The sequence below is a fragment of the Anabrus simplex genome, chromosome 3, assembly GCF_040414725.1.
Source record: "Anabrus simplex isolate iqAnaSimp1 chromosome 3, ASM4041472v1, whole genome shotgun sequence".
Taxonomy (NCBI): domain Eukaryota; kingdom Metazoa; phylum Arthropoda; class Insecta; order Orthoptera; family Tettigoniidae; genus Anabrus; species Anabrus simplex.
The window spans coordinates 116,863,621-116,877,758 of NC_090267.1; the positions used below are offsets into that span (position 1 = coordinate 116,863,621).

Below are 14,138 nucleotides of genomic sequence, written 5' to 3' on the forward strand. Positions count from 1 at the left end.
CATTAGTCATTTTACGTTTTAGACATTTATTTCTAAAGACATATATTTGGTCATCTGGGTAAGATGACAATTATATCGAGATGAGTTTCGACTACCAGTTTTATGTCATTCAGGGGACAAATCATCTACATACAATTCATAAAGCATATTTATTATGATTATCAAAAAATAAACACATAAAATCTTATTGTAACCGCATGAAATCAGCTGTATGAATGACTCTAGTATCAGAGTTGTCTAGCACAGTTATTGCACATGTGTTCTAAATCTTTACAGGTTTCATGTAACCATTTATCACAAACGATGCACCGAATCCAGTCTACCTGTGGTCCATTTTTGTCGTAATAATTGAGGGCACACTCAGCACAAAAGTCACTGTCATTCTCTGACCTGTTTAGTTTAACAGATTGACTCGTAGTGGATTTCTTGATATTACTTTTCTCTCGTCGAGCTCTTGAATCGTCTATTCGATGCTTTTATGTGAGAACTGCAGCTGACTTCTTTCTGCGGTTAGGTAACGGATCCAAGATATGTATAGGAGAAATTGCTTCAAAGGATGTTCCTGGCTTTGTCTCATTTGCAATCGCTGATTCAGCTGGATCTTCAAGTCTGTTGTTGCCTTTCTCTGAGGGAGGAACACATACTCTGCTATCTGAATAATCTCTTTCATTCCTGTCATGGTTTGATTTCCTGATATATGTTCTTGGGGTGTTCCTACGAAAAGAAAATATATCTAAAGAATCAAATTCGGCACCTTACCCCGAAGAGAAAGTGGCACTTTACACCGACCCTTGGTAGAGATGCCACTTTCCGCAACGTGCAAACTACGGCAGCTTCCGAGCAAATGAATTTAACAACTTACACTGTAAAGTATACACCATACCCAACACATAATAATATTTGCATATACTACTTATTATATAGGCTGATAAGCACTTTAAAACAACTGTGCGTTTTTAAGAAGGCATCGCCTTAAATTCTTACCTTGCATTTCTTGATAACAGAGCAGGAAAACAGTTCACACAGCGTCATACGCATTGGACTCAATGGCCAACTGAGGCCAACAAGCACGAGACAAGTTGGCGTAACGATCTGGTGGTACCCGACAGAACTAAGAAAATATAGGCATCTCCCCCCGATCCACTCTAATCTATGTGTATGTGGAGTACTCAGCCCGAAAGCTGGCTGGATCCTCAACAGTTCTGCCATCAGCTGTCATAGATGGCCTAGGTTACACTGAAGAGATTTACCCATATCAATTGTAAAGTATTGGCCTGGATTGTTTCCCCCCCTCCCTTTTTTTATAGGTCTTCTTCAATATACTACATATCTATTAATAACTAGACTGCTAAGGATATCTGAAATAAAAAGTAACTCGCCACCAGTAAATAAATACCAATTTGGACTTTATGATCTTCATTCATTTTTCAGTGATGCATGCAAAAGTGATGAGCAGACTTCATATACAGACCAGGAATAGATAAGTTTCATATTAAAGTGAACATAATAGCATCAGATCTAGATCTGCAGAAAGAGTCTTGGACATGTTTCCAAAGTCAATACATATGCAACAAATGACCATGTACATATTATTCAATCATTCCCTAAAAAGAGAAAGAAGTTTTAATAGATCATCTCACAGTTTTTTGTTCTGATAATTTTCATAACTGTCTGGAAGAAAAGCTCTTAAGCTCCACTTAAGACTGGCAGCCCATCTCCTCCAAACAGTTGCCTGACATAGCTCAGCCTACATCTGACTTCATAATTTCTTCCGTTTACGGAACCCTCCAAGATCTTGGCCTGTAGACTTCCATGCCCGATTATGTGTCCAGTCCAGATGCTCCTTTTCCTCATGTACTGTGTCAAGAATTTCATCTCTCCTGTTCTCTTCAGTACTTCCTGGTTGCTAACTCTGTCCGTCCAGGATATCTTCAGCATCCTTCTGCAACACTATAACCCAAATGCTTCAAACTCTTCTTCTGTCAAGTCTAGTGTCCAGGTCTCACTTCCATAGAGGAACTGCAAGTAATCAACTGCATGATCCATATAGATGTGTAGCACAATTTAACAAATTATTGTTCCACCTTATTGATATAAAAAAAAAAAAAAAAAAAAAAAGTCCATATAGCAATACATTCCCCTCATATGTTTTAACCAGTTGTATTCTTAGTCTCAAGCTGATCTTGGTAGATGTGAAGAACTTTATTTTCTTATTGAAGGCTGTCTTTATTTTGTTAATTGTGCTAATCAGATCTCTATTACTGCTACTATCAGCTGTTATTTACCTTTCTAAGTATGTATGTCTTGTTTGCATTAATTTTCTTGTCCGACTCGTTGGCTGAATGGTCAGCGTACTGGCCTTCGGTACAGAGGGTCCCGGGGTCGATTCCCGGCCGGGTCGGAGATTTTAACCTTCATTGGTTAATTCCAATGGCCCGGGGGCTGGGTGTTTGTGCTGTCTCCAACATCCCTGCAACTCACACACCACACATAACACTATCCTCCACCACAATAACACGCAGTTACCTACACATGGCAGATGCCGCCCACCCTCGTCGGAGGGTCTGCCTTACAAGGGCTGCACTCGGCTAGAAATAGCCACACGAAATTATTATTATTAATTTTCATGTTGTACCCAGTTAGAAAGTTACTGTCCAGTATTTCCAAAATTGTCTTCACCTCCCATTCCCTTCTGAAACAAGAATTTCCTAATTCACAATTATATTAATTACAGAAATCAAATATCTATACTGTATTGTATACTAGCCCTGTGCTTACCCTTGTAAGTTAGTTAAATCAAGAAAGGAAACATTCTAGTCCTAAACATGATAATTTATCAGCTGATTTAGTGATCTTCTATATTATTTTCTTAAGTCTACGCTATAATGGTCCTGTTCAGAGAATTCTTTATGACAAAAATTTTCATACCTCAAACAATAACAATTTAGACTGTGTAGCTTACTTAAATGATCCATTCATCAATTGGAATAATTATTCGTTGTCTATACAACATCCAATAGAACTGAAGGAAATAAAAACTAAAATCTTCAATTTCCAAAGAAACAGAGTAAATAAATGATACCATTACCTAAGAATGCTCAGTGAGTTTATCATCTTAGGATACTCCTTATGAAGGTTCTTTTATAAGCATGCCACTTGTACTTAATTGTGTCATAATAAGCACCTACTATTGACCATTAAAGGTGATGGAGTGCTGAAATTTTGTCACAAAAAGTGTTTCATTAATGTACTGGTAGATCTGCTACATAGGTCTCTCTTAAATGAAAATCAATTGTTCTGGGATTGAACTTTATACCCTAATTATAGACAATATTATTACGTACTACTAAGCTCAGATTCATCTCTGATGAGTACACTTTATCTTTTGGTATGGGCTGTAAGTTAACAAGTTTGTTTTTACATTGATCTGTCTCAGTCTGATCTTTAGTTTTGATAATAAGAAGGGACTGATGTGTGAACAATGCTATTAGCTCCATTTCTTACACAAAATGCCCCTGCGATGCCTGGTGTGAAGGTGTTGCTGATAGGGTCAGCTAGTATACCTATGTAGTCAGTGGTGGATTGATCTGTAGCACCACCTTCTGGCTTGGTGGGAAACCACCTCATTATTTATTTCTCTATTATGTCTCACCAGTACTGCCTAGGCTGTTTGTGGAAACGAACATATGTATAGCTATTGGGGATCCAACCAGCCTATGGTATGAGGACTCGACATAATGTATAGTATACACCATTATTTACTATCATAGTTACTTCACGAACATTAATCGAGAACACAAGAAGATATGCCTGTTGCTTTTTCTTGTTGGATGCAGTATATTCCCATCTGTCCCTTAGCACAGGACAAAGTAAAATGTAGCTTCCACTGATGTCTGTCTCATTCACAGCTGTGACAGTTGAGAAGCAGCTAAGGTATAAGGGATGCAGAGTAATGACATTCAGAGCACGATCAGTGCGTCTGGATGCTGAAAAAGGTGTTATTCAAAGGATCAGTTGTGCTACAGCACACTTTCTGACTCAGTAAGGAAACAATGGCAAACTAGCTCACTTATCTGCCCAGTACATCTCATACCGCCATCAGTTTTTGTGATTTTCTTGTAATCACATAACCTCTCGGTTGTGTTAGTCGAGGATCTGACCAATCAGATATCCCCACAAGTGTACATGCAAGGTGAGTTTTGGATTTTTGGGCATCTTGTAATGACTATGACTGTTGACACAAAGAATATGGAGGGGTATATCAGATATGTTTCTTATAAAATTTTAAGTTTCAACATAAAGTACTAACTTTGCTTTTTCTCCATCTATGCCCCAGAAGCAATCTTCTGTCTCCACTACATTACACATTTGTATTTCATCATTAGGCCCTACTGATATCATTGTAAAATGAAAAGTTTCCAGGATCAAGATTTGTCCACTCTCAAGTTAGAGAAGACTATGCATTATAGTAAAATGTTATCTCCCTGACTGATTGGTGTATGGAGTGCTATATAGTCCATCATCTTCCAGCTCTTAAAATATAGCCTCTAAAGCAGTGAAGAAGGATGAATTTTAAGGGATAAAAGTAATAAATTAATTCTTTCACTTTGATTCATTTTGTTATTTATTAATATTTATTTCTGGCACTGTTCTGGTGTTTAAAATATAATGATTTAAAAATTTTTTTAAAATTTTAGGAATTGACAATACTGATACAGGATTAGACTTTATCCAGGTGTGTGTACGTATTAATGTATCACCATACACTCGACAAAAGAGGTTTTTGGTTTTTTTTTGCTTTACGTTGCACCGACACAGATAGGTCTTATGGCGACGATGGGATAGGAATGGCCTAGGAAATGGAAGGAAGAGGCCGTGGCCTTAATTAAGGTACAGCCCCAGCATTTGCCTGGTGTGAAAATGGGAAACCACGGAAAACCATCTTCAGGGCTGCCGGCAGTGGGGCTCGAGCCCACTATCTCCCGATTACTGGATACTGACCGTACTTAAGCGACTGCAGCTTTCGAGCTTGGTACAAAAGAGGTTAGACTTCCTTCAGATGGGTAGGTGGGTGGGTGGGTGTGAGCGCACGTGGGTGTGTCTGTGTGTGTCCATATTTAAATAACACTATTAGTCAAGAAAGGCAGCCAGTGGCACCTATCATATCAGAATTTCACCGAAAGTGATGAATAATCATAGTTAAGAAGTAACTGAGTAAAAGTAATCAAATTACTTACTTCTTTAGTAATTTTACATGTAATTGTTAATTTTTTTTTTTACAAAATTTAAAATGTACTGTACTTGTAATTTACTTTTTGAAATAAAATTGAGATCATTACATTCTATTAATCATTAGTTTTCAGTAATAGATATACATTGCATGGAAGCTGAAACAAGGAAAAAATTAAATAATCATGAAGATAGATTTTTCAGTTCTACTACAGCAGAACCAGTAGCTTCACCAGTACTGCTAGTGGCTTTACGTTGCACCGACACAGATAGGTCTTATGGCAGCTATGGTATAGGAAAGGCCTAGGAGTTGGAAGGAAGTGGCTGTGGCCTTAATTAAGCCTTAATTTGCCTGACACCGAGCTCGATAGCTGCAGTCGCTTAAGTGCGGCCAGTATCCAGTATTCGGGAGACAGTAGGTTCGAACCCCACTGTCGGCAGCCCTGAAGATGGTTTTCCGTGGTTTCCCATTTTCACACCAGGCAAATGCTGGGGCTGCACCTTAATTAAGGCCACGGCCGCTTCCTTCCCATTCCCAGCCCTTCCCTGTCCCATCATCGCCATAACACCTATCTGTGTCGGTGCGACGTAAAGCAAAAAAAAAAAAAAAAAAAGCCTGACGTGAAAATGGGAAACCACGGAAAACCATCTTCAGGGCTGCCGACAATGGGATTCGAACCCACTATTTCCCGGATGCAAGCTCACAGCCGCGCGCCCCTAACCGCACGACCAAGTAGCCCGGTACCAGTACTGCGTAAGGTATTTTCTTACCTCTCGAATACTTCCAGTAACATCATACTTATCCTACAATATCCATCACTGCTGGGGATGTTCTAAAATTAAACACAGACATTCCTTCAAGTGTCCCTATAGTGAGTATTTTCAGCAAATGCAAAGATGTACAGTACTTTGTATTTTTCAGTAGGCCTATGCCTACAGCATTTCACCAGCATTTATGGGTTGAAATATAAGATGGCCCATTAAAGTCATTTGGGTCTTTGCTGTTTAGGTACCCTAAATGTAGTTTAACTAACCTAAGCAGAATTTATACGATAGTTTCCTGCTGTTTATTACGTATATTCATTTCATGTACATCTATACGGCTGTAAACTCAAATACCGTCAAATCTGCATCACAGCACTGAAGGTCAAAAATTAATTTAAATTTAAGCTATGTTTCAGTCCTCATTCTACAGGGAATAAATAAACTACTAATTAAATTCCATGCTCTCAATCCAAACCAAACCCCATGACACAACAGCCCCGAAGGGCCATGGTCTACCAAGCAACCGCTGCTCATCCCAAAGGCCTGCAGATTATGAGGTGTTGTGTGGTGTGTGGTCAGCACAATGAATTCTAGGCATAGATATCAAGGATAATTTAATGTTTATATTGGTTAAAAAGGTCCCAAACCTTGACCTGAAGGTTGTTTACAGGCTGAAGATGCCCAAACTAATGGGTGAAACATGTACCTGACCTAAATAAGTCTACATAAAATCATGTAGATAATAACCACATTAAACGTGGAAAGTATTGAATAGGTGGATTTTATTAAATTATCCATGATATCTATGCCTAACATCATCTTCAATACGGAACAATAATGAGAGTTGTTACTTGTAACAATGAATTCTCTCGGCCATTATTCCTGGCTTTCTAGACCGGGCAGAGATATAAAAACAAAAGTTCTAAAACTGCACCACTTGTTTACACTTATTTATTCTATAATAGCTTCAAGCAAGGAAGAGCTTTCTTCAGAAAAGAAATTTGCTCACTTCGAACATTAATATAGGAATTAATATTTGAAGACTTACATCTGGTATGTGGAAGTGAAATTTGAATGATAACTAGCTTGGAAAGAAAGAGAATAGAAGCTTTTGAAATGTGGTGTTACAGAAGAATGCAGAAGGTAAGATGGATAGATCGAACCACGAATGAAGAGATACTGAATCAAATTGGTGAGAGGAGATCGATTTGGCTAAATTTGACGAGAAGTATAGAATGATAGGACACATCTTAAGACACCCAGGACTTGTTCAGTTGGTTCTTGAGGAAAGTGTACGCGGTAGAAACAGTAGGGGTAGACCAAGGTATGAATATGACTGTAAGCAGATTAGAGCAGATGTAGGATGCAGTCGTAAAGTAGAAATGAAGAGGTTAGCACAGAATAGGATGGCAAAGAGAGCTGCATCAAACTGGTCTATGGACTGATGACTCAAACAACAATAGCTTAAATTAGGAGAATACCATAATGTGTTAGGCCTACCAACAGAAGTGAGCTGATTCTGCGAAGTGTATTTTTCAGTATGCCTACAGCATTTCACCAGCTGCTGTTAATGGTACAAGAATTAAAAGTTCTGATGAAATTAAGCACATATTATTTTACCTTATTGTTCAATTGAGTTTTACTTAAAAATGAAATATAGTGCATGTTTACCACGAACTATCTACATTGATTTTAGTAGGCTACTCGTGTAGAACTGGGTAGATGATATGTGCAGAAATGTTTTTCTGTATGAAGCATGAATTATCAAAGAGATAGGGTTACTTTCAAAGATTTCCAAGTTAGCACAGTAATCTAGCAGATTTCAGAAATGCTTGATTAAAGCAGATTTATAATTTAATAATTAGGCTAAAGCAGGTAGTTGATAACAAAAACTCAAAAACTATATATATAGGCCTAGTACACAAGGCTGTGTATGAAGTGTGTGATTTAAAAAGACTGCATGAATTTTTTTTTGTTTATAACTCTTGAAACAGTTTACAACAGGCCTATCATATGACACACTCATGCTATACCATGAGGTAAAACAATCAAAAGGATTCACAGGGTCTGGATTCAATTATGAAAGGTAAATGATAGGAAATTAAATAAAATAGAAATTGTACACTTCTTTATGAAATACGATTAATACTGACGAAACAGCTTAAGAATATGTCAAACATGGAATGTCAACTGGCACAGTGGCAATCATGACAGAATGAGTCAAGCTTCTGTATTCGCAGTTGCGCACTTTCAAAAAATACGATTAATAGTATATATCTTCTTAATTTATTTTATGAGTTTTCAACCGACGTATAAAATAACAGTATAACGTAAGTTAAATGACTGGAAATTCAAAAATAATTCTTAAAAATTGTTAGGCTAGAACAAGCTTTGAAACCATTAGGCTACGTATCTTCCACACTTCTTAGATTTGAGGAAACGTTCCCAAAGTAAAAAACGGGTAACAAACATTAATACTGTCTGAAGAAATGAAGTGCATCAACCTACAGGGGGCATTTGTTTACAAACCGGCGTGCTGCACATGCGAGCAAAAAAAAAAAAAGAAACATTAAAAATTACGCTTGGATTCAATAACGTGATAGAAAACGAATACTAAGGCGAATAACATCACTTTACCAGCATGCCATCAGAATGTCTCAAAACAAAACACCGGTGACAGATGTTCAGGCACCTGACATGCCATCCTGGTTTTACTACTCACCAAGTAGAAAGACGTTTGACAGACGATCTGCCAGCGGATCCTTTCTTCACCTTCCTCGATGAAGTACGTTTGCTGCACTCCCGTACGGAATTATCTTCCCATTTCGAAACTGTATTTGAAGTTTTTGCGTTTACCCGTTCATCTCGATTTGTTCTTGCAGTTGAATCCGTATGTCGTGCACTTGTTTTTTCGCCTAACTTATTTTCGCGATGTATCCCGCACCGTATACACTTCGTCCGCTCGGTTGGATTAATCAAGGTGCACCGTTCACAGTGCCACTGCAGAACAGAAGCAATTGAGCCCATTCTTTCATAATCATGGCTATTTTCCGATTAAATTTCATTCGGCCTGCAAATAATTTCAGCCAGCTGATCCACCATATTGATGCATTTGTTACCGAATTAGTATTGTAAACAAATCTCGGATTGGTTGACGTTTCGATATCTAACCAATCATGATACAGCACTGAACAGACTATTCATATCCACATCATTGACTTATTATTTTTGAAATAGATGGCGTAGCTACTGTAGCCTAATGAATTTTGGTGCCGCCATCTAGTGATAGTATTACAAAATGAACTTACAGGCAGGTCCCTGCATACAAAACCAAGATAATATCCCTCTCGCATTTCTTTTCCACTTGAGTAAATTGTATACCTTGCAATATTTAAAATGTAGAGTTGAGTAAATATATATAACCTCCCTGTTATGCTAAATTTTTCTGCATATACTATATCCTAACGTTGAGAAGCCAATGAGTATTGATCAATGTGAATTTTGTATATTGGCAGCAATGTCCGCTCGTAAGAATTCGCACCTGCTCGGAACTATTCGTAGGCATTATCGGTCTTCATCTGTTATACCTCCTGTGCAGACAGCCATGTCCTCTAACGGGCACTCTACGAACTTCTAAGGAAAGTGGCTGGGTCGTACAATTTGTGTTAATGTTCTAACATTCATTATTCACAGGTTTAGTCATAAACTGGCAATGGCAACGTAGATGTCGAGTTACGTGTGTTTGTGTGTGATGCGATGACAGTGGTACTATTTCTTCAAGTCTGGCTCTTAGTTTTATGATTTTCGGACGGATATGTCAAATAACAGTTTAGAAATTGTTCATGAAGGCTGGCTGACAAAATCACCTCCATCAAAACCTATTTGGAGAGCAGTGAGTGTTGATGTTTTTAGACATTTGTTTAATTTTTTTCTGTTTGTACCATTTCTGATCTTATTATCTCATTTTTATTGAGGACATTCTATCTTTATGATCGAAGTGTTGTACAAATGTGTCATGGTCTACGTTTATCGTAAAATTATTGACGTTATTTATACACATCTGTGATGCGAGTGGAAGTAAGTCTATTTGTGGGATGTGCCTGAAGCTTGCATGTGTCAGATAAACATATTTAATGAAGGGTTCATTTTATGCAGTATACTATATTTTCTTCGAAAGGCAGTGTTAAGCAATTAGGTAAACAAACTTGTTTATCAACATTTTAATGGCACCCCGTGGTCAAAAGCCAAGTGTTTGATGTTGTTCATTTCCGTGAATGTTGGTTGCATGATTTCACTTAGTAATTTAGTTTAACATTGCTAATATAACCTCATTTGTGGTCAATGTGAGCAGGTCTTCATTATGTTGATTCGTTCTTGGTTTGTTCAGTCATTTACATCCATTACGTATTTCAATTAGGCTACATATAGAAATCAGTTCTTACTATTGAATTAAGTTGTAGTTTAAGACATGAGCAACATTTGCATCTTAAAATGAGGGGAGGCAGTGCTTCCTCGATGAATTTTTAGACTCCTTCCTGTCCCGATAAGAGGAGCCGTGTCTGTGAAGGATAGTGACCTTATTATTGCTGCTGTTAATAATCCATCTTACTCAGTCCTTATTCACAACGTAGAGATAAGCAGTATCAGGCAGTATTTTGTTGCAGTTATTTTCGCAAATATGATTAAATATTATCATCACATCATCAAGGTTATGGGTGCGTAACGGTACGGTAGTAGTGTTTTTCAAGGAGAGATTTATTTTTAAGAAATTAGCTATTGTGCGAATGATTCAAGACATTTTCTATTGTCATAATAATTAATTTAATTACTGGAGAGAACAGGCAATTGTGGTAGTGATGAATTGTAATATTGGTTCACACAGAACTTTCCTTCCAACTATCTGTAACAGCTTTTCCGCTTGCAATACCGTACTTCATAATGATCACCACGTTGTTCACTTGTTCGAGGAAGTAAACAAATTTCCCTTTCAGATACACCTTATTAGCTATCTTGTAAATGATTACGTTTCTACTAATTGGCTATGAGAACAAATTAATATGGTCTCTATTATGCTATTGAACAATGACGTTGTTTGTAGTATCGAAGGTTCATATGAATGACCTTCAAGTTGATCTACGAGCCTTCCCCAGCTGATTTGCGAAACACCAACCTTCCCAGGAGTGTCTCGGTTATTTCACATTCCTGGGAAGTCAGGTGGGAAGGTTGGCTGTTAACTTGGTGTATTCTAAATTATTTAGCTCGTCAGTCCTTAGAGTTCTGTGCGTTGTAACCGACCTTGCTCAGACAATACGACGAATCGATTCGCACGGTATAAACTTCAGTTGTATACTATCTTTAGGTCATTAATGCAAAGCAAAATTTCTCTACCAAGCGAGGCAATGGTACATGAGTCATCTACGTCTGTGTTGACGATTTCGTCTTTTTTGCTTTTTCTTCGTTCAACAGATGCGTCATTTATGAATGCAGAGAAGTCATTCAATCTGATCTGTCTCTCCTGTTTTTGAAAGATCTTTCACATTTTTGTTCAAGGTTCGAGTATTAATAGCTAATAGTAACCTGTCGTATATTGGTATTTTTATTCTTATATTATTATTATTATTATTATTATTATTATTATTATTATTATTATTATTATCATGCCATTGAATGGAAATTGTTTCACTGTTATAATTTCATATTTAGAACTAGCAGCAGTACTCGTCTCTGACGGGTTATTGGACAACTCACAATCTTCGGATAGCTAATTAGATACTGTACCACCACTATAAAGACAGTTCTTGCGGTATGGCCAAATAGTATATTTACGGTCATGGATAATGTTTGAAAAGACAAACTGCCTGGTATTTAAAAAAGCGACCGGGCTGGATAGCCTACAAGCCCATCAAAACCTATTTGGAAAGCAGTGAGTGTTGATGTTTTTAAAGACATTTGTTTAAATTTTTTCTGTTTGTTCCATTTCTGATCTGACATAACTTGTAATGCCGGCCGCGAAAGCCTCAGTTATACACCATACAAATCTAAATTCTTGAATATCTCCTACTTGGAAACTGGATTCACTACAACTACCGTATTATTTTTTTAAGCTAGAACTAGTATTTACATAGATGTGTGGAAGTTTGTGGGAAAACAAAGCAAGTTGGGCGTGCGGTTGCGGTCGCGCAACTGTGAGCTGACATTCCGTGGTTTCCCATTTTCACACCAGGCAAATGCTCAGACTGTAAAGGCCACGGCCTTTCCTATCCCATCGTTGCCATAAGACCTATCTGTATCGTTGCGACGTGAAACAAATTGTAAAAAAAAGTTTATGGGAATTGAATTAATCGTGAATATCTCCATTACTATCGGTCGCACGGGAAAACATCATAGATTGGGGAGGGGCTCCTAATTTTAATTATTTATAATATGTCAATACAACTAATATTCTGAAAACAATTCCTGTTTGTTTTTTCTTGTTTTTTAGTGCTTTAACTAATTCAGATAGTTTTTTGGTGACAGTGGGAGAGGAAAGAATAAATTCTATCAAACACTTTTCCGATGACGTTTTGTACGGACACACAAAACTAAACTGAACTATTTCCGACTTTCGTACATCTAATTCGAGATTGAAAATTATAATTATAATTGTATTATAGATGATTGAATTCTGTGGGATACCATCACCGTTCTAATTATTACGGGTCTCTCCAGGGATCCTGTAATACATGTTCAGTCCGTCAGCGATGCCGCTGGTGGGATCCTCAACAACTCTGCCGTCAGCTGTCATAGATGGCCTAGGCATCACTGAAGAGGCGTACTAGGGAAATGAGGAGTGAGGTAGTTTCCCGTTGCTTTCCTCACCGAGCCAGAGTTGCTATTACATATCAGTCTGCCAAGCCCACTGAAATGCATACACCAACCGACTCTATGAGCAACATTTTCACACCATTCATAGCAGGGACTGGCTGCATAAGGAATGGCGTTACTAGCATCGCTCATACCTCAGTCACTTTCATATTGTCAAAGCCAAGGACAAGACAGAGACAGATCTATGAAAGTAACAAAATTGCTCTAGCCTACACCAGAAGACATAGTGCACTGTAAACACTAGGTCCTGTCAGCAAAGGCATCTATAATGCATACGTATTGTATTGTTAGTAGGTATGTAGTCTGAACAAGGTCAGCATTTACTCTCTCATTGGTAATTGTTGTTGTGTTTGAATCATCAGTCCATAGACTGGTTTGATGCAGCTTCCCATGCCACCCTATACTGTGCTAACCTTTTCATTTCTACGTAACTACTGCATCCTACATCTGCTCTAATCTGCTTGTCATATTCATACCTTAGTCTATCCCTACCGTTCTTCCCACCTACACGTCCTCCAAAAACCAACTGAACATGTCCTGGGTGTCTTAAGATGTGTCCTATCATTCTATCTCTTCTATTATTATTATTATTATTATTATTATTATTTATCTCTTCTCGTCAAATTTAGCCAAATCGATCTCCTCTCACCAATTCGATTCAGTATCTCTTCATTCGTGATTCGATCTATCAATCTCACCTTCAGCATTCTTCTGTAACACCACATTTCAAAAGCTTTTATTCTCTTTCTTTCTGAGCTAGTTATCGTCTATGTTTCACTTCCATACAATGCCACGTTCCACACGAAAGTCTTCAAAAACATATTTCTAATTCCTATATCAGTGTTTGAAGTGAGCAAATTTCTTTTCTTAAGAAAGCTCTTCCTTGCTTGTGCTAGTCTGCGTTTTATGTCCTCCTTAATTCTGCCATCGTTTTAGTTATTTTACTACCCAAGTAACAATATTCATCTCCTTCTTTTAAGACTTCATTTCCTAATCCAATATTTCCTGCATCACCTGCCTTCGTTCGACTGCACTCTATTACTTTTGTTTTGGACTTATTTATTTTCATCTTGTACTTCTTACCCAAGACTTTGTCCATACCATTCAGCAACTTCTCGAGATCTTCTGCAGTCTGAGATAAAATAACAATATCATCGGCAAATCTCAAGGTTTACATTTCCTCTCCTTGGACTGTGATTCCCTTTCCAAATTCCTCTTTGATTTCCTTTACTGCCTGTTCTATGTAAACATTGAAAAGGAAGGGGGAAAGTGCAGCCTTG

General features: G+C 37.7%; 1 protein-coding gene across 2 annotated transcripts in view; it reads left to right on the forward strand.

Moving 5' to 3' along the window:
- Positions 1 to 9,653: 9,653 nt before the first annotated feature.
- dos (daughter of sevenless) overlaps positions 9,654 to 14,138 on the forward strand; it is a 317,510-nt gene continuing 313,025 nt past the window's right edge. For both annotated transcript variants that reach the window (XM_067142689.2, XM_067142690.2), the window contains exon 1: positions 9,654 to 9,886. In XM_067142689.2, coding sequence (XP_066998790.1) covers positions 9,809 to 9,886 — 78 coding nt within the window. In that variant the 5' untranslated portion in view covers positions 9,654 to 9,808. The remainder of the gene's footprint in view (positions 9,887 to 14,138) is intronic.